Source organism: Mercenaria mercenaria, chromosome 2 (genome assembly GCF_021730395.1).
Source record: "Mercenaria mercenaria strain notata chromosome 2, MADL_Memer_1, whole genome shotgun sequence".
NCBI classification, from domain to species: Eukaryota; Metazoa; Mollusca; class Bivalvia; order Venerida; family Veneridae; genus Mercenaria; species Mercenaria mercenaria.
In genome coordinates, this window is record NC_069362.1 from 86,584,600 (window position 1) to 86,611,336 (window position 26,737).

The 26,737-nt window shown below is 34.9% G+C and overlaps 1 protein-coding gene across 2 annotated transcripts; it reads left to right on the forward strand.

Moving 5' to 3' along the window:
• Positions 1 to 64: 64 nt before the first annotated feature.
• On the forward strand, positions 65 to 13,033 carry LOC123564494 (AN1-type zinc finger protein 4-like). 2 transcript variants are annotated; one of them, XM_045358126.2, is made up of 7 exons: positions 65 to 475; positions 5,933 to 6,076; positions 6,885 to 7,074; positions 7,511 to 7,652; positions 9,370 to 10,455; positions 11,107 to 11,258; positions 11,763 to 13,033. In XM_045358126.2, the coding sequence occupies exons 1-7, from the start codon at positions 373 to 375 to the stop codon at positions 11,896 to 11,898; spliced, it is 1,953 nt and encodes a 650-aa protein (XP_045214061.2). In that variant the 5' UTR covers positions 65 to 372; the 3' UTR covers positions 11,899 to 13,033. The 2 variants fall into 2 exon arrangements, with proteins under 2 accessions (XP_045214061.2, XP_053393113.1); XM_053537138.1 differs by having other exon boundaries at positions 9,370 to 10,452.
• Positions 13,034 to 26,737: the final 13,704 nt, after the last annotated feature.

Genomic DNA, 26,737 nt, shown 5'->3' on the forward strand with positions numbered 1-26,737 from the left:
ATTTTGCGGTACGACCTTGCACGTGATAATTTGTTGTCACTAACTACAACATACGGGCATCGAAATTCCTGGGCAGGAAATAATTGAACCGCCACCATTTTGTTATTATTCATAGGATTCTCATGTGCCCTGGAATTTCTTTTTTAGCAGTTTATCGATTTCTTACACTTTTTAAGGTTTTGCAGCTGTGTTTTCGAAAGAATGGTTATTGATTTCCGAGAATATCAGCATGTTATGGCCTAAAATGGCAATAGTTCATTGAAAACACTGCTTTTATTTCATTGTTTTTGTTTGGCTTGTTGAGTAAGGTCACAAAGAATGGAGTGATATTTGTGTCGTTCTTTGTGTACTTGAAGAGGGCAGCTGGTTGCAATGGAGCTGTACATTGAAACACTGACAGGAGCTGCATTTGAGCTAAGGGTTTCGCCTTTCGAAACGATAATGTCGGTGAAGGCAAAAATACAAAGATTGGAAGGTACAGTAGTTTTCAATGACGCTGACAGAACAAAGGAAAATAGTAGCTTGACATATTTAAATAGGCCTACTAAACAATTCACTGAAATGAAACTTATCTTGCACAGATTTTTCTCTTTACATTTTTAGCAGATAATTCGAAGAATAAGAAGAGCTAACCTACTCGCCAGGGCCTTGTCATCTCACCTACAGACACTTGGGTCAGAAGTCAGGACTCCCCACCCGGCCCACTCTCCTCTGGCCCTGATTAAGTTTAGCGAATATTTTTTAGCATTTTAATTTGTATTGGGCATAGATGACAATCATAAAATGCTTTTTGTAACAATTTCAGCGTGTTTCAAAAATGCATTTTTGTGCATACTGTATGCAAAATTTTATTTGCCACTTATTTTGTGCTTTCAACTTTTAGGCTGTTACATAGGTCAGTTAAAGTTCCCTTAACACTGGAGAACACAGTGTCTCGTTCTACCTCTTCTGTACTGACTGGAGGTACAGCCACAGTTGCACAGAACTTCGTGATAGATCCATGCCACATTAATTAAGTTATCAGTTAATCCAACAATTTTGACGCGATCCTAGGAAATATTGAGATAATTTTTCATATTGACAATATCCCCACTTGCGTCAAACATTCAAAAAACCAAAATAGTGGAAGCAATTTCCGATGAAATTTTCATCGCTGCCGACGCTTTACATGCTATATGTTTAAATGCCGATTTTGACACAAATTGGCCATAAATTCAAATAAAACTTACATGTATCGAAAGGGGATTCAATTCCTTATTGATTTATGTAAAAATTATCAAATAATACCCAAAATTACGGATTTTCTGGTGATTTAAACCTATGTATGTACTGTACACGATTAACGTTTAGCGTGTTTAAACGCCAGTATTCGTAAGCGATAAAACCAATAACTTTGTTTTGACGTTTAGATTGCCCCGTCACAAATAGAAAACAATCTGAACGTTGAATTATATTGTCTACGTTGTCAGTTAATTTCAGTTCTTGCTTGCGAAAAACAAGAATTTTTTTAACACATGTATTAATTAACTTCGCAAACGTCTTTAATCCTTTATCATTCACATAAATTAATCCATTTCATAATGTAATTGTTTCACTAGTCAAAACAATGTTTATAACAAATATTCAACTTGCCGCTACTTAATAATTATAAATTGCTCTTGACTTAAAACATGTATAACACAGCACGTATGCCACACGTGTCAACTTATATTTACTACTGTTCTGACCAACTTTTAATACACACTAGGTCATACTGTATTATACATGATCTGTGTGATGAGTCAGTAACAGAGGGATGCTGGTGGGAGGAGTCAGTCAATTAAGGCTGCTATTGTCGGCAATTAACAGGTGGGCGGAGTGAAGAAAGGGCATTTTTAGAGTTTTTGGCGATGGTTAGGGCAAGTGGGCAGGGCTAAAAAGGGCCTTGCGCTGCACCAGACTAAATAGCGCCGGATGAAGCACTAGAAACTTTCAACACTTGTGTACCAATCTACCTTCACCACGTCCAGTTTTAGGCAAGAGTATATAACCCCATCAAGGATTTTATTTGAATTATGGCCTCTTTCATCTTACAAATCTTGGTTAAGTTTTTTGTAACAATTTCCATATTTTGTTTAGACTGTTTGACCTAGTTTTGAAACTTTAATCACAACAGTCTCTACCTGTAGGCAAGGGTACATAACACTGTCAAGTATTTTGGCTGAATTTTGGCCCAATTTGGACTTGAAAATTGGTTCAGTTTTCGTACAAGTCCATGTTTCCAAGCATTTCAAAGGTCAAGGTCATTAGGGTCACATTTTGTTAAGATTTGGTAAAAGTTTTATGCCAAGCTTCTCAGTTTCACTTATTTCTATTGATTCTGATAAATTCTTGGTACCAGTATCCCTTTTACTTTTAGTTTCATGGTACTAAGACCCTTTCTTCACCTCCTCCCAAGAAAGCCAGAAGGAAAAAATACATAGAAATACATTTCTCACAGTAACTTATATCTCACCCTGTTTCTTAAATTCCATCATGCAACCATTACCTTCTCCCATTTTACACCCCCTTTACATTTCTCACCCACCCACCCCATTACTACCCCCATCCCCTATTCCAAAAAATATGTCTTGTTTTTACATTTCTCACATTTACTTATATAATTATAATAATTATCTTGGTAAATATTTTCAAGAAGCTGAGCACTCTGTTTTAAACTTTTCTCTTATATGCATCCCTTGTTCACATCACATGAAAGACATGTTGATATTAATCAAAGAGATCATAAGCTCAAACAGCATGATATCCACAATATATTGTGCAAGCAACAAAATAATGCTAAAACAGGTTTAGAAGAGTAAAGAAAAATAGATACTTTAATTGTATTGCTATATATCTTGCCAACTTAAAATAAAACTTATCTATCATAAATCTTTATATCTTAGTATTTTACAGTCTTCAGTGAAACTCACTGTCATATAGAGATGGTTTGTTATTTAGCAATAGTTACAATGATGTCAAATTATGAATAAATTGTTCATGATAATTATAATAATCAATGACATTTTAGTAAGAACGCCCAAAAATATTTTTATGCTAAATTTAGTGTTCAATATCCACTCTGTCAACGTCATTGCCAAAAGAATTGTTACTTTTATAATTAATGTACATGTTGAATGTAATTATACAGAATTATGAAAATTTTACTGTATTTTTGTTATGTTCAGTATGTTATTAACAAAATATCAGTTAGTTTTAGTGCAGAATACAGAAACTTTTCTGTTTGGACAAATTTTTGTCAAGTCATGTCAAACCTTTAAATAGCCTGCTGGTGGCAAGTGATACTGCCTTTGTGACCAGTGCAGACCATGATCAGCCTGCACAAAGGTACAGGCTGATCTTGGTCTGCACTGCCCGCCAAGACAGAATCACTTGCCGCCAGCAGGCTAAAGGTTGAACATCCAAGAGGGAATGGAGATTCAGATGATGTTTACAATAAATCTTATGTTGATACAACTGTTTGAAAACAAAATTACTGAAGTAACTTTCATTGTTTAATTGAATTTAAAATAGTCTCAGATGTTGTTTTTTTTTTCTCACTGTTTAGAGTGTTTTAAGTGCTTTTATTGTAGTTTGGACAAAATTGATCTAAACTAGTCAGACAGTACTTAAAAAGGTTAAGTAACAAAAATTTTATATGGCATTTCAATATAGTTTCAATATAAATTATCTTTTCAAGATTACATGGCAGATATAAAACTGAATGTTTACAGAGTAAAAAGAGCTGTTTGATCATGATCAAAGATCTAAGTGTGTGGCAATATTTGTCTATACAGCAAAATACAATGTTCCTTACATGTTTACTTAGCAATGACAAAATGTGATTTATACAATGACACTTGATTCAAAACTTGTTTGATAAGCCCCCTTTGGTTTTAATCGTTACTCTTGAAAAGTTATAATTGAAAACAAACCTGTCTGTTAAAGAGTTTAATATACGACAGTTGTGGGTTCTAAAGAGTATATATTATACAAAGTAAATAAATGGTCTGTGGAAGTTTCAACTTGAAGTTTTAAGGAAGCAGCATATACTATTAAATATAAATATAAAATTATTTTATTTAGAATAAAAGTAACTGGCTAATCCACAGACATTTGTGATTATATATTTGATTCAATAAAAGTACACAAAAAGCAAAGTGGAGCACAAATTAAAGGGCTCTGTTATATAATTATTTAGTCCGTACCTTCAAAATTGCCTACCCTGGTAAGACTAAGCAAGTGGTAACAATTGGGAATACTGTATGTAGTATGTATTAGTACTGTTAAAAATGAACTGTAGTAATTGCAGTAACTGTTTTGACTTGTCTTTCTTATAATACAGTGGGCCTATTTTTGTAAATGATCTTCCAGTTTTTATGTGACTGCACATTGGTATAAAAATATTTTGAAACATTACACAGGTTATGGGCCTAATAATACTCTTTATTACATGATATTATTGTATAATTACAGGGTTGACCTTGATATATATAACAGGAAAGTTATAAAGCTCTTAACACATGCTTAATGCTCTTTTTGATCTTAATACTGTGCAGCTTGAATTCAATATTTAAAATGTACTGTCTAGACAGTACTGCATTTGTAAATGCTAAGGCCTTCAACATTTTGCTTAAAAAATGTTGATGTATTAAAAGCAAAAAAAAGTGCTTTGGATTTTTTGTTCAGATTTCATGGGGAAGTTAGTCTGTCTGTATACATGATATATGCATTGTAGTTAATTAATGTTACTGAAATATCATTACCTTACTTTTGAAATCAATTGAAATAATAATTGTATTGGAAGGTTCTCTTAGATATAGCACTTTCGATAGAAAATTGCTGACCCTACAATATTGATAACTTCATGTACTGATAGTGTTAGTGCAGTTGTGTTATAGGTGAAAATCATACAGAGAGATAGCTTTGTTTTCAGTCAGAAGTATGACAGACAGTGTTTATCTGAAGTGTTAGAACAATTGGCAGCTAAATAGTGCCCACCAGTCAACTTTATTTATTGTTGACATGCTTACCTGATTAAATTGCTGAAAAAAGCTTTTGTGGATAAACTTTTAAAATACTTATACACAATTAGTATTTAACATATGCATTGGTATCTGGTATGATGTAGAAGACAAAGAACTTAATAAAATTTTAACGTGTGTACAAAGGCTGAATAATGGATGAAAATTTAATTGTTTAATTGTTGTGACATCAGTGTTTCTTACATTTTGCTGACATACTTAGTTTAATAATTAGATTATTATTTACTTTGAAGACACAAGTGCATAAATTTTCATTATTTGACTAACCTGATCTATGTATCATTGTATGCCAGGTTAAGAAATTGTCAGAAACTTGCCATAAAATGTCGTTCCAACTTTTCTTTTTAATGTTTCTCATTTTTACCACGAACAAGGTAAGAAATTTGAGGTTCGTGTTCAGAATGATTAAAAATCTTACAATTTATCACACGTTTTCGCGACTTCACCTACAGTCATACAGTGACTATCATAGCAAGTTTTATTTCAGCAAAACTTCTTCCTGTTTTCCGTAATTGACTGAATAAATTAGTATAAAAACAATAAGGAATCTATTTCTTTAAAAAATGTACCCGAGTATCCCTTTAGAGAAGAAATATTAGTAAATTTCTTCATCCAGAATCTGCTATGATAAGGAGAGTGCTACACTCAATATTGAGAGATCCCATGTAAGTAAAAAATAATGTTTATTGTTCATCTATGTGATGATAGAGAACACAGTTTGTTAAATCTCAGATACTCGTGTTTGGAAGATGTCAGTTGCTTGTGGTGAGCAATTGTTCTGTTGCAGAATCCAGGAACACTGATTAGGCCAGAATACTGAGAAAAACTTAACTTGAAATCTAATACTTTTCATTAAACCTATTTTTCAGGTATTCCAATAGCTCAGCAGCACCTGATCTGGAAGTCAGTGGAATTGGAAGATGATTATTGTCTCCATGACTACAGTATCCATGATGGTGCCACTCTCAAGTTGGTCCTTGCTATGCGTGGTGGACCCATCAACACACGCAGAAGTAAGTTTCTTACAAACTCGTAAATGAAAGAAAAAGCTGGTGCATATAAGATACTTATAGTCTTGTTGCTACCAGTATGTTTTCTATGAACCATCAGTTGAGTTAAATATGCATTCCCTTTTCTGTTCAAATATGACTATTGTATAACCTTCCTACTAAGGACTTGGAGTCACGGTCATAATTATGTTGTTTTATAACAAGTGACTTTTTGCAATTCTTTGAATACTAAGAAGTGATTTCTTTTACTTAGTAATGTAATATTTTTATCAGGGTACAACAAGTTATAGCCTTTTAGAACAACCTGTCAATTTTAGAATGTATCAGCTTTTCATACTCGCATATTAAATTATAGCCCTAACCCTTACTTTATATCACTGTCTGCATGTATTTGTATGAGTAGGATCTGACTGAAATGTTGATATTTGATATAGGAAGTCCTATTCTCCTTGCATCAGCATCCACATCCTACTCAGTGTTTTGATGCAGTTTTATTTTATTTTTGTTATAAGTTATATAACAGATAATAACTAAATGGATTTGATTCAGATTTCAAATAGTTGTACCACATCACCATTTCATTTGATGCACTTAAGTTCTATGTCATTTAGTTATGAATTTGATGTAACAATGGATTTGATTCAAACTTGAAATAGCTTTTCCAGTCATCATCCCCTTCATAATCTGTCAGGTGATAGAAGTTTTTCAGACCATAATAATGAATATATGAAGACAGTTTTGTCCAGTCCTGTTGAAACATTCATAACTTTATTCATTTAGATAAAATAGTGACCTAACCTTTATGTTTTAGTTCCCATGGAGGATCCAGCTTTACGAGAGATGGCTGAGTATGTGGAGGCAAATCGTGATGAGATCTGGGAGAAGTTGCCTGGCAACCGACAGGTTACCTTGCTAGTGTTCCGTGAGGGAGATCAGCTTAATTTCTTCAGAGTTGTTGACCGTGGGGATGGAACACTTACACCTCTGTCAGAATCTCTCAGGTATATTGAAAACATTTATATTGTTAGAATTGAATTGAGAAATTTGCACTTGTTCTTAGTGTAAAAGTATTGCACTTTTAAAGTTTTAAAGTCATGCAATATTCCACTGTAGAATTTTTGCACATTTCTTGATGCAAATCTAATTATCTGTTAATCTTGAGCAAATGTGAAGTTTTTGTTCTTTTGTTATATACTATACCTTCTTAGTAAATAAATGTTGATTTAATGCAAAATTTTAAGTATTTCTGACGTATGTGAAAATAAAATGTTGGCTTTTATAGAATATATGCATGTCATTAATATAATGAAACATACTGTATAATAAAGTGATAAAAGTATTCAGATTTTTATTGAGAAGACAGAACTTTAGGTTAGCAATGTCCTGAATTAATACTGTTTACCTTTATGATTGGACTAAGAGTGTATATATTGACAGCGGAGCTTCAATGTACAACTTCAATGATGAGGAAGACGAGGAGGATGCCCCAACAAAGGAAAAAGTGGAGGAGAACGAACAACTCAAGGAGAAAATGAAACAAATCAGGTTAAAAATGGATAAATTGAATATAAGCAAAAAGGTAAGAGCTATTATATTTTATTAGAATTTATTTTTATTCATATCTAATACTGGTTTGATTAAATTAGTTTGACGTAGAAATTTTAGTTCAAGTTTCACTAATGCCAACATTAAATATTCCTAGAGCTCATTTTACTTGTACCTCCTGTGTGATAAATCCTTTATAACTATGTGCAACATGCTTAGTATTATTAATTATGATGAATATTCATTATCATACAGTATAGTGATAGTGAGTCTGTGGCTGTCTCACAGGCACACAGCTTTGCAGTTATTATGTCTCCCACCACATAGTGGTGTGGGAGACATATTGATTTACTCCTGTCTGTGTGTCTGTCACATCTTGTCCGCACTCTTAAGTCCAACATTTCTCATCATATCTTCACCAAACTTGAACAAAATGTGTTTGACCATAAGTCCTTGGCCAAGTTGGATAACTAGCCAAATTAGCTCGACTAGCTCGACTATTCAAAGAATAGGGGAGCTATCATACTCGCGTCGGCGTTAGCGTCACACAAATGTTAAAAGTCTGCGTACCACCCCAAATATTTTCAAAGTCCATTGAGATATTGCTTTCATATTTTGCATACTTGTTTACCATCATGACCCCAGTCTGTAAAAAGGAGGAGGCAACACTATCAAGCATTTTGACTGAATTATGGCCCCTTTTCGACTTAGAATATGCTTATTGTAATGTTAAAGTTTTATTCATAGCTTATATTATACTATCAAGCACTGAGAATAGTCGAGCGCGCTGTCAACTGACAGCTCTTGTTTACACTTGTCTGCTCTCCAAGTCGAACATTTCTCATCAGATCTTCACCAAACTTGAAAAAAATGTGTTTGGCAATAAGTCCTCAGCCAAGTTTGATAACTAGCCAAATCCGCCCAGGCACTTTGGAATTATGGCCCTTGAATTATAAAAATCAGCCTTTTTACTCTTTTCCGCGCTCTAAGTCGAACATTTCTCATCTGATCTTCACCAAACTTGAACAATATATGTTTGCCAATAAGTCCTCAGTCAAGTTCGATAACTAGCCAAACCGGCCCGGGCTTTTCGGAATTATAGCCCTTGAATTACCAAAAGTCAGCCTTTTTACTCTTGTCCGTGCTCTTAGTCGAATCGGTTCATCTAATCTTCACCAAACTTGAACAAAATGTCCTCGGACAAGTTTGATTACTAGCCAAGTCCGCCCAGGCATTTCAGAATTATGGCCCTTGAATTACCCTAAATCAGCCTTTTTACTCTTCAAAGGTATATTTGTAGTGAGTAAACAGTATATAAAGACTTACTTACTATTTAGATGATTAGGCAGTTTTGGGAGACATGTGCTTTTCTCAAAAGCAGCTCTAGTTGTACTTGCCTTTCCTGACAAGTGTGTTTGATGTTTTGTAGCGTCTTTCTACTAAAGAGATGGAAAAAGGATATAGTTGCACATAATGTTGAAAGTAAATCTGTTCTGGCTTTACTGTTTAAACCCTGTATATCTGTTTGTCTGTAGGCAGTCCTAGGTTCCATCTTAAACTGGTAATGTTTTCCCTTTAACGTATAACATCCTTACTGCCAATTCTGTGTTACTTACTTTGTATAAAGTTTAGAAATGCGTATGATATATAGTAATTTATACAAAGTCACTATATGACATACAGTTGTGTTGATGTGACATTAAACCCAATTAAAACAAAAAATAGGTGTAATTTATACTCATTGTTTTCAGCCACATAGAAAACCTCATCCACCAACATCTGGTCGTGCAGGCAGCCGTTCATCAAGATTGCGTCATCTCCCTGCCAGTACGAGCTACAGTCTAGGTCCAACTCTCAATCGTAACCTTTGTCTACCACCTGTAGGTCACTCAATAGGTACAATGAGTCACCATCATCACCATCACCCCTCATCGTTGGCACTGCAACATCAGTTGTTGAAAGAAAGGATTGAGCGACTAGACAGAGAAGAAGAGAAGGAGAGAGCACAAGCTGCTTTTGATTCATCAGTACAAGCAATTGCAGGTCCATCTACTAGCAAGTTGTCTGATGATTCAGACGATTCAGATGGGCCAACTCTTGAAGAACTTTCAACTGCCGCTTCTCATCAACTAGATAGTCTAGAGAGACTTAGTCAGGTCCTGTCTAGAGTTATCGAAGGAGGGGCAGCTAATAAAGAAGCAGAAAATAAGACAGTTCAAAATCAGGAAAAAGATAAAAGTAGTGAAACTGTAGAAAAATCTAGTAGTGAAGAAACTGTAAAACCAGTTGAAGCCCCTCCTAAAGCTAGTGAGAAAGAGAATAGTGATAAGACACTGAATGAATCGCCTAACTGTGATAATGGCATTGAATCTGCTACCCCAGCCAATGTCAGAAGAGAATTACTTCGACTTAGTAGCCAAGCTGGAGAAAATTCTGCATGCTCTCGTCCAGTGACTTCATCTAAGATCAAAGATGTTACGCTGGAAAACTTGCGAGAATCACTTCGTCCGCCTAATTCCTCTAAGGGGAAGTCTAAAATAAAAACTGAATATTCTTTGTTTGATAGTTTGAGAGACTCAATAGGAGCTAGTTCTTCTTTGTCTCGACATAGTTCACTAGATAAACGTAAAGAATTTACTTTAGAAAGTTTGAGTACAAGTGAAGCACGTGCTATGTCAGGATTATTACGTCAAGCTTCGCTTGAGAAAGTAGGATCATCCCGTATTGGTAATGTGACTGTTACAAGTGCTAGTAGAAATCGAGTGACAGGGAATTATATGTTAGGTAACTCTACATTCCCAGATGGAAGGATTACGACTCCAGAAGGAAGATTGGTGGTATGTTTACATTTACAGTGAATTTAAGCTCTTAGTTAAAGGCACTGACCTCAGATTTGGCTAAAAAATAATCTTTCTTTCAAATTGAAGTTTGGTCATATTATGAACATTAGAATATGAATTTTTGTTTCTAAAAAATTTTAAAAATTCCAAATCAAGAAAAAAAGATGACCGCATCGGGAATCCAACCCCGGACCGCCGTGGCAATAAAGACATTTTCCCGTCGTCGCAACCACTAGCACTGCAGCTGAAGTACTGAATAATGACTTTAAAATATAGATATTTATATTAATCGAGACAGTTTACCTGGAGTAAAAGCGTGACACACGCTTTTCGATTTTCATCGTAAAAAGTAGTAAAAACAGCAAATTCTCATGTGTTTCCGTAGAATAAAGTTTGTCAGTAATTAAGTCTTAAGAAATATAGTATTTATTTTAAGATATCTAAAAAATAATAATTTCTGTTATCAAACGATCTGGAGGCATGCCGCTTTAAGTCTGTTTTAATTTATATAATTGCAACCATACCTTTTCTGCAGACATTTATTCTGTCAAATATTTAAAGATTAGAAAAGGGCATTAAGTTTGGTTTACTTTTGCGTTTCTTTGGTATTTTTGTTATGTTGTATTTAAATACATCTGTATATTTCAGTCTGCCCGATTGCAGAGAATGACAGCTAGTCGAGATGGGCGTATTCTGTCCCCCACCCATCGCCTGCCTCCTGTCAAAGCTAAGAAAAAAGGGTCAAAAAGATGTTTTGTTTGTGCTAAGAAAACAGGTCTTGCATGTAGTTACACTTGCAGGTTAGTAGTAAACATTGTAAAAAGTACATGTAGTAAATCAGTAAGATGCTTTTAAAGGCAGTAATTATCACAAAAAGGTTTTATTGTACTTAATTTTTTATTGCAACATCTTGTCTTAGATTATACCATTTATTTGTTCGATCTTGAAGAATGCTTTAAGCTTACTTTAATAATCAGTCATGAGTCTACTGCCTGGAAAAAAAATAGCAATGTTGTCATTATTATACGAGTCATGGTAATGACTCAAGATTGGTTCAAAGCTATGATGCCAATATTGAATAGGGCACATCTATTTAAACCACAGCTCCGAGGACATGCAAGCTGGAAAAGGTATTAAACTGCATAAGCTCTTGGGTTCTAACATCTGAAGTTTGCGAAACTTCTGATATTGTAATAAATTGTTACACCTTTAAATGTTCTTAACTATGTTTCTATTCCTTAGTGTTCATGTCTTAAATTTGTGCATGTGTTAAGTTTACTTAGTATTAACTGATATTCTTACAGGTGTGGTAACAATTTCTGTGCTAGCCACCGATATGCAGAGTCCCACGAATGTACCTTTGACTATAAGACTGAAGGCAGAAAGCTTCTGGAGCAGAATAATCCTGTAGTCAGTGCCCCCAAACTTCCAAAAATATGACACCAGTCTGGTTTTAGAATGTTGTGATAGGACAGACAACACAGTCTGCTTTGTTCATGTTGTTGTTAGTTGTTGTTGCTATTAAAAATTTATCATGTATTAATAATTGTTCATAAGAAAAGAGTGTAATTTTAGCAGAACATTAAAATTATGTCACATACCGGTAATCAAAAGTTTACTTTCAATAAATTATAAAAAGAGACTATTACTTTTCTCATTAACATTGTTGAGATACCTTCCTAGTATACAAATACCTCACGGAAGTGTTGCTTATATCCCCCCATTTTAGGATTGCAAGGATTAATTATAAAACTATAAGATAGCATAATTTAGACTGATTTTGTCAGGGATTTATTATGTTACGTAGGGAAAGCTTTTGCATGTTAGACTTGTTAATGGTGCTACATAAATTGCAGATAAAACGCAGGAAATTGGAGAATGAAAATGTTACTGTTATAGTGTGATTTAACTTTGCTTACACAGGTTAAGAGTTTGCAGAAATGTTAGGGCGTGTTGTTTAGACATTGTTAGTGTTGTATGATTATTAACACAAGGGTACCTCTTGTTTCTTTTTATCATTATCAGATTTTTTTGTCAAAATTTGATATTTTTAGATTTATGAGATATTTTAATAACTGCAGTTAACATATCCAGTATATATTGGATTGTGTAATTTATTAGATAGAACTAATACATTATTGCAAATATATAGACATGCACAAGCTTTAAGGTTTATTTCCTGCATACCTGCCAAAACCAGCAACAGCTTGTGTTGGCAGACAACAGTTCACATGTCCTTTTCTTGCGCTTCTTTATTAAAATAATGATATCAAATTTTTTCAATCATTTATTTTTTTTATGTTTTCTAAAAATAATTTTATTATACCATTGTCATTTGATTTACTGAACACTTGTGATAACTACTGTTTTACAGCATTTTAAGTTGTTGATCTCTAGAAGGCGTATTATGCTATTCATATTTAGCTACTTGTTGTTTTTTGTGTGTGCATTAATCTGGTTTTTAAACAGTTTGTTGGAAGAATACTGTTTCCTTCTTTTTTAATTTGATTGAAGAATACACTATATGTTACATTATTTTGGTTTTAAACAATGTGATGGAAGAATACTCCTTTTTTTCTCTCTTTCTTTTTCTTTTTAAAGAAATTGATGAGAATAACAGTTTGATGGAAAAATACACTTTGTTTTAATAATTTGGTTTTAAAACAATTAGATGGAAGAATGATCTTAATCTGGTTTATTAATTGTTTGATGGAAGAATACACTATATTATGGCTTTTAAGCAATTTGACGCAAGAATATATTGTTTTGTTACAGAAAGTAGGAGTGTTCTATTATCATATAAAATTATTTTACTCAGTATTGCTTGCTTGGTGATGTTCATTTCTCTCTCCTGTATAACCTAGTTAAAGGACAGGTCTTTTCTGTCTAGATATTTGTTAGATGCTAAATCAACAATATCACCATATAATGATGCGCTGGCTTTAAAAAAAAATGCATAGCTATTACTAGTATTGAAAGTTTCTGTAGATATTTTTTATTTACAAAAAAAAACAATAGATGATAAATTTACCTTTACACTTCTGTGAAATCATTTGATTTTGTCTGGTTTAGATTTCGTAATTTCGGCCAGCATACCTTTTTCACTGGAACATAGATTTAAATGAATGCTGGTAGATAAATGTAATGTCTGTGTATTTTAGTTTTATCTTGTTGAGATTTAATAAATACAAGAAAACGTGTCCCCAGTGAGAAATAATGATTTCAAAGTACTTGGTGTAATTTAAATGAGAGGGGAAAGAATGGAATGTAAGCATAAACACTGTGAATATGCACGAACAATTTCTTCTTGCCTTTTTCTCGTAAATCAAGAATCCGGTTTGTGTCAGTCACAACTGTTAAAGATCTGTTGAGCCATTTATAACCCCATGTAGTATAGACCCATGTATTTACCTTTTTAATATGTTCAACTTCAAATTAAAATTTATTTAGCCAGCTGCTTTCGATGTTCAACATACAATACTGTTTATTCATTCCTTGGAGCCATGTATGTTTTCATTGTTATTATCAAACAATTATTGCTGATATATATTTAAAGTAATTTGCTTTCTGTATTCTTAAGTATATTTTCACAGTTATACTTTTCTTCAGCATACACATTTACTACTTCATTATATTTTTTTTACTTAATTGAATGTTATAATTGAAGTTTTATTGAGAATTTTCTTCATTTTTTTTTTCCACATAATATTTTTTATATTTGAAATTTTATAATCTTAATCCTTTTTGGCATATTGTAAGAATTGATGTAGATATATACAGTGAAGGTTCTGCCTAATGTGAATGATCAGTATGTCATATACCTAACACCAGTTTTTATTTTTTTACAACACTATCTGATTTTCATAGATTGGCACATGACTGGCACTACAAATTTGTTAAGGTTGAATAATGTTTTATTTTGTACACCTGTCATAATCTGGAATGTTCAAAATACCTCACTATTGTTAGACTGATTAACATGATTCTACAAGAAAACACTTAATCAAGTTGTACTGAATCAAACAAACAATTGTCTCAGCCGGATATTGTTGTTACTCTATTTAGATACAGAAGCAAATACAAAAGTTATGTGAAAACATTACTTAAGATTTTTGGTCTACTTTATGGGCAGATATAAAGAGAATAGAAAATGCTACCAGTAGATTATTTTTACTGGTAGTCAAGTGGATATTTTACACTCAGAGTTAGCTGTGATACTGTATACTCTGAGCAGTTCATCTACTCAACTACACCGAGCTCTTACTTGTGCTTTTAAAATGCTTCCATGTTTTACAGAAGCAACTATCACAATTATTATTATTAGAATATACATTTGATTATGGTCAAATTGTTACTGATCTGTTGACATCTTTATCAAAAGAGCAAATATTGGTGTCTGTCTACTCATGTGGTTAGTTGAGGTGGTGAAATGCTCATTGTACATTTTAAGACTGTATGTTTTTATGTTAATAAAGACGAACTGCAGTGATATATATCATGCACAAAATAATGCGTGTGAAATTAATTTTTAAAAAAAATCAATAAAAATTATATAAGTAATGAGAAAAACCTAGTTGTTAATTCTTTTAACCCTGTGAGCAAGTACTCTGGTGTTTTCTCTTTTTCATCAACATCAACATTGAAATGGTCTCTTAAAAGAAATTTTACTTACAGTAGTGTGTTTAACATGTCCACATTAACTATCAATAACTATTGACCAACTTGACAAATATTGACATAAAACAGTCATTAAGGGGACGCATATTGCTACATTCACAGTTCATACAGCAATGCGGAAGGGGTGCATATTCAAGAAATCGATGGTGGGAAAATAAAAAACATATTCCTAAACTGATATAATACTGATGGACACCTGTAATATTCAGTATTTTGTGGATAAGGATGTGGTACTATGAATGTAATAGGAAAACAGAGGTCTTTGTGAAAGTACATTCAACACAAAATATTAAGCTTTTGTATAAGGAAAAAACAGGTTTTTTACAATAACAGTGTTCCAAATAATGTTGAAGGGATGAGATTTTCTTTCTAACACACCAGGTTTGCTTAAACATGTAAAAATTTAACGCCACGTCAGTTCAGCTCGGGATGGACGCCATATTTCTTATTGATAAAAAATGTAAACAAAAAAATCAGAGTGGGATTAGCATTGCAAGGGCATAACATGACATTCTACACAATGAATACCTTAGAACAGATATCTAAGATGCTACACAGGTCAGGCGGGTTAAATGCATAATGGCGATCACTTGAAATTCATCTTGAAAAGGTGGTTAATTTTAGTTTGTTTACATGGTTTTTAATTTTCCCACGACTTCTCGGCGATTCACTGCAAATGTATTACTGCGCCGGACGAAAGGTAACTCTAATAAACAACGGGAGACAACTTAGGTGTCAGCACGTGTACGATTTTTAAAAAAAACATGTCGATGATTATAATTTCTTATCAAATAATGAATCCTATTCAGATATTCGTCTTTAATATTAGAAAATTATTAATTTCTGTGGACATTTGTCAAAAAATATTACTTACATTGGACTACTTTGCGCATCAAACTGGTTTCCGCTTCAGTTGTGAGGCACTTCCGTTATACTTTTTGACAACAATAACAAAACATAAAATGAATCAATAGTCACTTATAAACCGACTGCTACTTAAATCAGTGTAAGTAAAGTTGTTGTTACAACATTATACATGTTCGTTACGTTATGAGATAAAGTTTATCTTGAACTGCATAATCCATTAATTACGTTTAGATGATATTGCATTTACAACTTATTTGATCCCATTTTTAGCTCACCTGAGCACGAAGTGCTCAAAGGTGAGCTTTAGTGATCACCCTGTGTCCGGCGTCCGTCGTCGTCCGTCGTCCGTCCGTCCGTCCGTCCGTCGTCAACAATTTGACTGTTAACACTCTAGAGGTCACATTTTTGGCCCAATCTTAATGAAACTTGGTCAGAATGTTACCCTCCATAAAATCTTGGACGAGTTCGATATTGGGTCATCTGGGTTCAAAAACTAGGTCACCAGGTCAAATCAAAGGAAAAGCTTGTTAACACTCTAGAGGTCACAATTTTGACCCAATCTTAATGAAACTTGGTCAGAATGTTATCTTCCATAAAGTCTTGGACGAGTTCGATATTGGGTCATCTGGGGTTAAAAACTAGGTCACCAGGTCAAATCAAAGGAAAAGCTTGTTAACACTCTAGAGGTCACATTTTTGGCCCAATCTTAATGAAACTTGGTCAGAATGTTACCCTCCATAAAATCTTGGATGAGTTCGATATTGGGTCATCTGGGGTCAAAAACTAGGTCACTGGGTCAAATCAAAGGAAAAGCTTGTTAACACTCTAGAGGTCACAATTTTGGCCCAATCTTAATGAAACATAGTCAGAATGTTATCCTTAAAAAAGTCTTGGACGAGTTTGATATTGGGTCATCTGGGGTCAAAAACTAGGTCACCAGGTCAAATCAAAGGAAAAGCTTGTTAACACTGTAGAGGCCGCATTTATGACTATATCTTCATGAAACTTGGTCAGAATGTTAATATTGATGATCTTAAGGTCCAGTTTGAATCTGGGTCATGTAGGGTTAAAAACTAGGTCACCTGGTCAAATCAAAGGAAAAGCTAGTTAACACTGTAGAGGCCACATTTATGACCATATCTAATGAAACTTGGTCAGAATGTTTATCTTGATGCTCTTTAGGTCAAGTTTAAACCTGGGTCAGCTTCGGTCAAAAACTAGGTCACTAGGTTAAATCAAAGGAAAAGCTTGTTAACAGTGTAGAGGCCACATTTATGACTATATCTTCATGAAACTTAGTCAGAATATTAAACTTGACGATCTTTAGGTCAAGTTCGAATCTGGGTCATGTTGGGTCAAGAATTAGGTCATGGGGGCAAATCAAAGGAAAAGCTTGTTAACACTCTAGAGGCCACATTTATGACTGTATCTTCATGAAACTTAGAATGTTAAACTTGATGATCTTTAGGTCAAGTTCGAATCTGGGTCATGTTGGGTCAAAAACTAGGTCACGGGGTCAAATCAAAAGAAAAGCTAGTTAATACTGTAGAGGCCACATTTATGAACATATCTTGATGAAACTTGGTCAGAACGTTAATCTTGATGATCTTTAGGTCAATAGGTCAGGTGAGCGATACAGGGCCTTCATGGCCCTCTTGTTTTACGTGAATGACAGCATTCTCGTGCAACTCGTGCAAACAGAATTATGAAAAGTATGGTGGAGAATTCAAGGACAAATTATAAATGACATTAAAGTGAGGATAACTGTATATTCGTCCAGTTTTGATCATTGACATGCCTGCTGTGTATTAGTAACTTTTGTGAACAAGATTAGAATGTTACTTTTGCACATATACACATTGATTGGACCTCTCAACCAAATTTCATACCTTATTTTAGGGATTTTTAAGACAATACATTTTGAAAAGTTTGTTAAATGTGTTTTGATATTTAAGTGCATTGTAGTTCATGAATACCAAGTTAAAAATTAATAATGGCAACATTTCTAGGCCCTTATTGTAAGCCACTAGACTTCTGTAACGATAAATGTTTAATGTATTAAGGGGAATATACTCTTTTAGTTTTGGAATGTGGCATTCCTTGACCACCGTATCTTTTCTTATGCACTACTTTGTAAACAAACTAAATAATGTGTTTTAGCTTACATATGCGAAATGAAAAGCAATACAGTGACCATATTTCACATTCTTTCTTTAAATTAGAATCTGTAGGACATTGATAAATGTTTGGACAAGGTGAAGCACTATTATTTTCGCACCAAAAAGTCTTAATTGTTGACTTTGAATGTACACAAGAAGTCTTATGTTATTCAACAATAACTTTCTTGTTTCAGTTTTCTCATTTTTATTTTAGTGAGCAATCCTTTGTGTACTTATAACAGTTGAAACAGTATCCATTTCATGTACCAAAACCTTGTACTTTTTTGCAGGTAAATTTTATCATACCCCACCCACTTTTTTTCTAATTTCAAAGTATGCGTCCCCTTAACAGTATAAACAGATTGTTTTTTTTTTTCAGGAAAAACGTATGTCTCTCACCACTTAACACGCAGAAATTGTAAAATGCCACAAATTAAGGGCCATAACTCCTTGGAAATTCACTGAACCATAACATTCAAACTATTGATATAACCTTAGGACGGCCAGCACCTATTTATGCAATTTCGCCAGGCATATGTATGTTTTTGACAACACAGAAAATGACGTCACTCGACCTTCAGCTATTTCCGGAAGTAAATAAAATGGAAGTAGAAATGCCAAACTTGATAACGAAAGCCGCATTTTGATTCGTAGATAGTCAGGGGTCACCCCGTCTTAATGTATGCGCGTGGACTTCTTTTTTTTAGCTCACCTGAGCATTGAGTTTTTGTGATCGCTCAATGTCCGGCGTCTGTCTGTCGTCTGTCAACATTTAGCTTGTGTATGCGATAGAGGCTGTATTTTTAAACTGATCTTCATGAAATTTGGTCAGAATGATTATCTTGATGAAATCTAGGCCAAGTTCGAAACTGGGTCATCTGGGGTCAAAAACTAGGTCATTAGGTCAAATCAAAGAAAAACATTGTGTATGCGATAGAGGCTGTATTTTTCAATTAATCTTCATGAATTTTGGTCAGAATGATTACCTTGATGAAATCTAGGCCAAGTTCGAAAATGGGTTATCTGGGGTCAAAAACTAGGTCAAATCAAAGAAAAACCTTGTGTATGTAGTAGAGGCTGTATTTTTCAATTAATCTTCATGAATTTTGGTCAGAATGATTACCTTGATGAAATCTAGGCCGAGTTCAAATATGGGTCATCTGGGGTCAAAAACTAGGTCACTAGGTCAAATAAAAGAAAAACCTTGTGTACGCGATAGAGGCTGTATTTTTCAATTAATCTTCATGAATTTTGGTCAGAATGATTACCTTGATGAAATCTAGGCCGAATTTGAAAATGGGTCATCTGGGGTCAAAAACTAGGTCACTAGGTCAAATCAAAGAAAAACCTTGTGTATGCGATAGAGGCTGTATTTTTCAATTAATCTTCATGAATTTTGGTCAGAATGATTGCCTTGATGAAATCTAGGCCGAGTTCAAATATGGGTCATCTGGGGTCAAAAACTAGGCCCCTAGGTCAAATCAAAGAAAAACCTTGTGTATGCGATAGAGGCTATATTTTTCAATTAATCTTCATGAATTTTGGTCAGAATGATTACCTTGATGAAATCTAGGCAATGTTCGAAAATGGGTCGTCTGGGGTCAAAAACTAGGTCCCTAGGTCAAATCAAAGAAAAACCTTGTGTATGTGATAGAGGCTGTATTTTTCAATTAATCTTCATGAATTTTGGTCAGAATGATTGCCTTGATGAAATCTAGGTCAAATTTGAATATGGGTCATCTGGGGTCAAAAACTAGGTCACTAGGTCAAATCAAAGGAAAAGCTTGTATATGCGATAGAGGCTGTATTTTTAAATTGATCTTCCTGAAATTAAGTCAAAATGATTACCTTAATGAAATCTAGGCGAGATTTGAAAATGGGTCATCTTGGGTCAAAAAGTAGGTCACTAGGTCAAATCAAAGAAAAACCTTGTATATGCGATAGAGGCTGTATTTTTCAATTGATCTTCATGAAATTTAGTCAGAATGACAGCCTTGATGAAATCTAGGTCAAGTTCGAATATGGGTCATCTTGAGTCAAAAACTAGGTCACTAGGTCAAATCAAAGAAAATATTTACTTATCCTCAATATTTTTGCTCCAATTTTAATGATAATGGGTCAGAATATTTTTTTCCATGAAATCAGTAGGTCAAACATGTTTACTCTGTTTAATATGCTGTGTTATGGTGTGTTTCTCAGATGAGCGACCTAGGGCCATCTTGGCCCTCTTGTTTTTTTTTCTTCTTTTTTTTTTGCTATCCCACAGGGGTCTGTAACGGACCAAGGGTACATTGATAATTTTGGAACATCATCAAATCGCTCAAAATGTCATTTTTGATGTTGTCTGAGAGTGTCAGTGTATGCCTCAGATGTAAGATATAACCGTATTTGAGAGCTGCAGACCTAGACATTTCAGAAATATTTTCAAAATAAGTTTCGTGTTATAAATGTTGTTTCTACGGAAACGTGAAAGGGCCATCAGACGCTAATACGTTTTAGTATGTTAAGGCTGCGGAAAGGATATATATACAACTAGACTTGGCCGAGGTAACTCCTATGAAGTTTTATGGAATTCAAACCTGTGATATAGGAGAAGCAGCACAGATCAAAGAATTTGATAAAGGGTCATGACTCCTGAGGGTAAAATGCAAGGCTACGCTTCATACAAATCACCTCTGAGGTTTGGTGAAATTTAGCCTAATTGTATACCCCATGTGGTTCTGGGACGATCTGTGTATGAAAAGAATTGGAACCACTGCCTTACCCTTGCATGATCGTAAGAGGCGGCTAATAGGGTCTTAACACTTGGTTTTGCAGTAACTGTGATTCCAGCAGGTATGCAAATTTTGATTCCATACCTCATGTTTTTATTTCCATGTAAATGAGATGTGGAACCAAAATTTGTAGTCCTGTTTGGCGCCATATAACCTATACTGTGTTCGTGCGCCGTAACATCCAAATAAATAAAAAAATGTATACAGCAAGTAGTGTAATGTAAAATGTGACAAAGGGTCATAACACTGCTGAAAATCAGTAAATTGGAACATGCGGATGATATGTGCAAATAGGCCTGGCACTGATAACTCTTGTAAAGGTAAGATGAATAAAATCTTAAATACATAAATCTTATCTTGTGTATAAGTAGGTATAAATAGGCCTGGCACTGATAACTCTTGTAAGATAAAGGTAAGATGAATAAAATCTTAAATACATAAATCTTATCTTGTGTATAAATAGGCTTGGCACTGATAACTCGTTTAAGGTTTAGTGGAAGCCCAACGGTTGACACAATATAATACAATTTGACTAATAAAGGGCCATAACTCCCCAGAAAATCACTGAACCAGATGCCGATAATATACATAATACTTAGCACTAATCACTCCTGTAATCCGCCCTATTATAAGAGAAGTGGCTAAAACATAAAAAAACAACTGAAGAATCAAGGGCCATAACTCTGCTGAAAAACACAGTACCGGTGCATGCCCACGTTACTCAACAGGCTTGGTAATGATCACTTTTGTGAATTTTGGTGTAATTCCTGCTGGTGGTATCCGAGCAGTTACCCGGACAAGCTAAAATACAACACAACAAATCAAGGGTCATAACTCCACTGAAAAAATTCACTGAACCGGAACATGCCAACAATAGGTTTGGCACTGATCACTCCACCAAATAATATGAGAGAAGTGTCCAAAACATAAAATTTAATGAATCAATGACCTGAAAATCATCAAACCGGAAAGTGCCGACGATATGCACATCTAAGCTTAGCAGTGATCACTCTTGTGAAGTTTCGTGTAATCCATCCACAATGGTCAGTTGATGGGTCATTTAATTTCTGGAGAATGCTTTGTTCTAGAGCAGTCAAATTTCATAGGATGGTTGCTTGTGGTCAGTAGATGACTTATGTTTTGGAAACCATGTTGTGGTGATTGCCAGTAGTCGATAGATCCCCGTTGTTTCAGTGTCAGTATATCAGTTACTGCAATTAAATTCTTTTATCATATAACTTGATAATGCTTTGGCCAAGGACAGTCTAACTGAACTTTATTTTCACTGATCGATTTAGAAACCATATGCAGATTTTATAGGGTAATAGCCTGTTACCAGGAGATGACCCCAGTATTATTGAATGCATCTTAAATCTGACAAGAGCGGGACCAAAATGGGTCAAGGTCACAGTCTCCGATGGGCTGAAAACGGGTATTTGCTAACTGTCTGTACACTTCATACGATGATTTTTTGTGGTCGGCAGATGATCCCTAGCATTTTCAAAGTCATACGGAATGATAAAGATTACAATGATTCTTATACTGAAAAAAGATTTTCAATCAAGAATCAGCCGATGAATCTCTGAGAGCAGTAGATGACCCCTGTAGTTCTTGGTCAAAGGTCGAGATAAGAGTGAACTTGTAATGATAATTGATTCCAATCAAAGCACCTACAATTTTTAAGTGTAAGGTAATTGCAATGGACAGTAGATGGTTTTTGTTTTGTTTTTGAATTGACAGAGGTCCAATAGGTTAAACAATTTCCCATCAATTTTTGCAGAATCATTTGACGTACAGCAACGAAATTAGAAGACAACAACTGTTTTGGAAGCCAAGGACACTACATACTTCAAATTAAAATCACATTCGGTCGGCCATTATGGGGTTCTGTGTTTTAAATGCAATTGTTATTTCCATTGCCAAACACAGCCTTTTCTACTAATGTGAATTACAAATTATTATTTTCTGGTATCATTTATTCAAAGTAGGAAAGGGTGTTTCACAACAATTAGGTTTTAAAAGAAAAAGAAACCAGTCCCGCCGGCAGAAATGCATGTTTAAAATCTGTTATACCCGAGAGTACTTATGATGCCCAAAACACAAAAATAGTTGCCAAGACTATTCGCCGAGGGTAATTCATACCGGACCGCTCGGGATTGTGGGGACAAATTAATTATACAGTTACTGTGGCACTACTTGTCTGTGATGGCTGCCAGTGTGGTTCATCAGTATATACTATAAACGAAGTTACACAGAAAATTGAATAGTTGCCATTGTGTAAGTTTCAGACTTTAAACATTGCTGGATATGGGTCCTGAGCTAATATACCTGTGACTTTAGACTTCTGGCTTTATAGTATTTCCTTTGATGCTAAGCGGTCTGATTTTCTCGCTCTTCCAAACAGACAGCTCATTCAGCATGCTTTTGCCTTTGTGGCCGGTCACACATTTGTTGAGGCACACCATCCAACTGCATTTGTCAACCTTAGGCGGCCGCTAAGGACAAGCCGGGAATGTTGACAGTTAAGGTTCTCTGCTCGGCAAATACCTTTTATTAAGGAACTCTAACCATTCCTCATGCAGTCTTTGTCAAGGTAATCCGGCAACAGTCGAAGCACACTTAAATGCCACTTATCATGGCTTTATGCCAGGCTGTTTGATAGGAAAACCAAGATAACGTTTTCAGGTGCAGGAGCAAGCCGAATACGGACCAAAGTAGAAATCTTAGCCGAAATGAAATGCTACAATTTGCTAAATGCTAATTTCACTCTCCCAACTTCCATTGCAGAGTAAATGGATGGAATTTACAGACCTAGTTGTTTGTAATATAATTTTTTTTTCCATTTATCCTAAGCTTAGCATATGGAACCACCTCTACTAAGTCCGAAATTTTTACGGCCTCGCTTGAATCTTTGTCGCAATGTATAAATTAACTGCGGCCTGCGTTTTTAACCTGATATAACACATTTTGTCTATATATTTTACACTTTAAACTCTGAAAAGGTGGGGGTGGGGAGGAGTTAAACGGTATTCGAAGATAGATATACCTGTCCCAATCCCCCGTTCATTTCACCGCTTTTACCGCTCTACACAGAAATCTACATTAACACCTAGCTACCTTAGAGAGATGGGCAAGGAAGATTGACCCACCCGTACCTAAAAAATAGAGTACCACTATTGCCTGTTCTTCACATAACCAAAGTTGTAAAAAATTGGTCATTATGATACCTTTATCACGCAGAGAAACAGTCCATCGTTTGATAACCCCCTTCCGTACTGGCCAAATGGTTAATGTTAATTTACTTGCCCCTCACTGATGTGGGTTCGGGCCTTACTTGGGGCGTTGAATTCTTCATGTAAGGAAGCCATCCAGGTCGGTGGTTCTACCCAGGTGTCCGCCTGTGATGACATACTGCACGGAGAGGCATCTGGAGTCTTTCTCCACCATCAATGACCCAAAATTGTGTCGGTGCGACGTTAAACCGAACAAAACAAATTTTCAGTATCAAGGTTTTTCTTGATGAAAGTCAATACCATTGATATAGTACATCATTTCAAAGAACACTCGGTGGAAATAGGAAGTTTTGTAATTTTCAAAATATCTTGATTGATATTGAATTTATCATAAAACGAGTATTTTCCATTGTAAGTTCGGACATTGTGTGTACCAAATTTTTTAAAGGAAGTAATTCTGGCTTTATTTTAATGGATTGTTATAAATCATGAAAGTAAAATTTCCGTTAAATGTCAAGACATAAAAAATCTGATGTTGTCCATTTTTTACAGATGGTAAATTACACTTTTGCCATAAAACCGACTTTCTTAAAGGTATTTTAAAAATACACAAAATCCTATACTACTACACAGTGTTCGTAAGCGCTGAGACAATCAAACAGAACCACAGAGTGTTTATCTCTTACTTTATAAGTGTTTGGCTAGTAGAGCCTTGAAGGTTTTAACTGACGGGGCCGACATTTTTTCTGCAGGCAGGTTAAAAACAATTGTTTCAGTCCCGGGTTGTACGTGGGAAGAATGACTGCTGGCGGTAGGGTGTTCTGCAGAATGGAATGTGGTAGAACTGGTTATCTTGAAGTGGATCTGATTTGCTACCGTTTTGGTGAATCCGGTTTTCAATTTTAATTTCAACGTAGTTATTAATGATCTTGTAGAACATAGTTAAGCGGACCTCTTTGTCTCTCCTAATGAATTCCACGGAAGATCGGACATCTGTGACGCTGGATTGTTTTTTAGTGGCCCTGTTCTTCACGTAGCGGACTCATCGACGTGGGACCATCTCCGACCTATTGATATCCCTTTTCTCATATGGATCCCATATTGTACACAGATACACTAAAAACGGGCGGACAAGATAATTATATACATGTTCTTTTATTATTGTTGAGGCGATGTTGATGTTACGGCGAACGAAATGTAGGTATCAGTTAGCTTTACTACAGATGTTTTTGATGTGTTCACCCAAGGGGAGTTTTTCATTGATAGTACACCCCAGATATATGGCCGAATTTACATGTTGAAGAGTATGGTTATTTAGTTTGTAGGGATATTTGATGTCATTAGGTTTTATTGATATGGATATCACCTGACACTTGCTAGGATGAAATTCCACCTTCCATTTGTCCTCCATTGAAACCAGTTTCTCAAGGTCTTCTTGGAGGCTGATGCATTCAGTATCACCAGAAAGGTAAAATATACACTAGCGTCATCAGCGAAAAGACGGATGGTTGAGTTCAGGCCTCTTGGAATGTCATTGGTTTAGAAAACAGAGACGGTACAAGTACTGATCCTCGGGGAACGCTGGAATACAGTGTCTGATGTTACACAATCGAGTAATACCCTATGGGTACTTCCGCTCAAGACGGTCTGGATCCAACGTTGGGTTCTCCTTCTTACCCCGTAGTAGTCAAGCTTGTGTAGTAGGAGGCCATGGTGAACTTTATCAAAAGCCTTAGAAAAGTCCATAACAAGCACGTCTGTTTGATGACCGCTCCTAATGTTGGTGGTGATGTTGTCGGTTACATTTTCTTTAATCATCAGGGATGGTTCTGACATCCAGTGAATAGGTAAATATACTGGATAGGGTTTGGTGTTGTCTGAACCTGTTGCCTTACGTTGATTTAGAGATTTTAGAAAAAAATTTACACAAATGATATGCGGATTTCGGGAATATGCGGATATTTTGTGTTGTCTGTGTAGTTATAAATGCCCGCGACTTTGAAATTCTTCACATGATATATCTGGACCTTTGGTGAATATAGACTAAAGATACAAGATATACAATTGATTTAAAGTCGGTGTTACATAAATAGACAACATTAGTTATGTATGTTATTGACCGATATAAATAACAAAAGTACATTTATAACATAATAAAATTGTACCTGTTAAGTTGAGTAACAACATTAGCACATCGCAGTAATACTATTTATACATACCAGAAATACATCTGTTAATCTTGGCATTGGCCTAAAAACTGTTTAAAAGCAAATTAAGGTTAACCACTAACTCGATTTGTAATAGACTGATTGCATTTCAGAGGTTAGTAAGGGATAAAGAAATACGTAAGAGCAGACAAATCATAATAAAAGGCACTTGTTGCAAACTAAAATAAATACAAAGCAAGTCAATGAGCAACTAAGACATAATACAAGCAGCCAGCACACGTATAATACTAAGTACACTGGAAAATACAAAAGTTGACAGAGGGTGGAATCTTGTATTTTGAAATGGCTTGTTCAGGATGTTTGCCTTTGAATTTGCTTCAGAATGTAACTGGCCTTTTTCA

What these genes read in the sequence shown, in the direction of transcription:
- LOC123564494 (XM_045358126.2), top strand. Translation starts at nt 373, where the DNA reads ATGGAGCTGTACATTGAAACACTGACAGGAGCTGCATTTGAGCTAAGG. An exon ending in CCTCTGTCAGAATCTCTCAG is followed by an intron (nt 7,075 to 7,510) that starts GTATATTGAAAA and finishes ATATATTGACAG; the next exon opens with CGGAGCTTCAATGTACAACT. An exon ending in CTCCAGAAGGAAGATTGGTG is followed by an intron (nt 10,456 to 11,106) that starts GTATGTTTACAT and finishes TGTATATTTCAG; the next exon opens with TCTGCCCGATTGCAGAGAAT.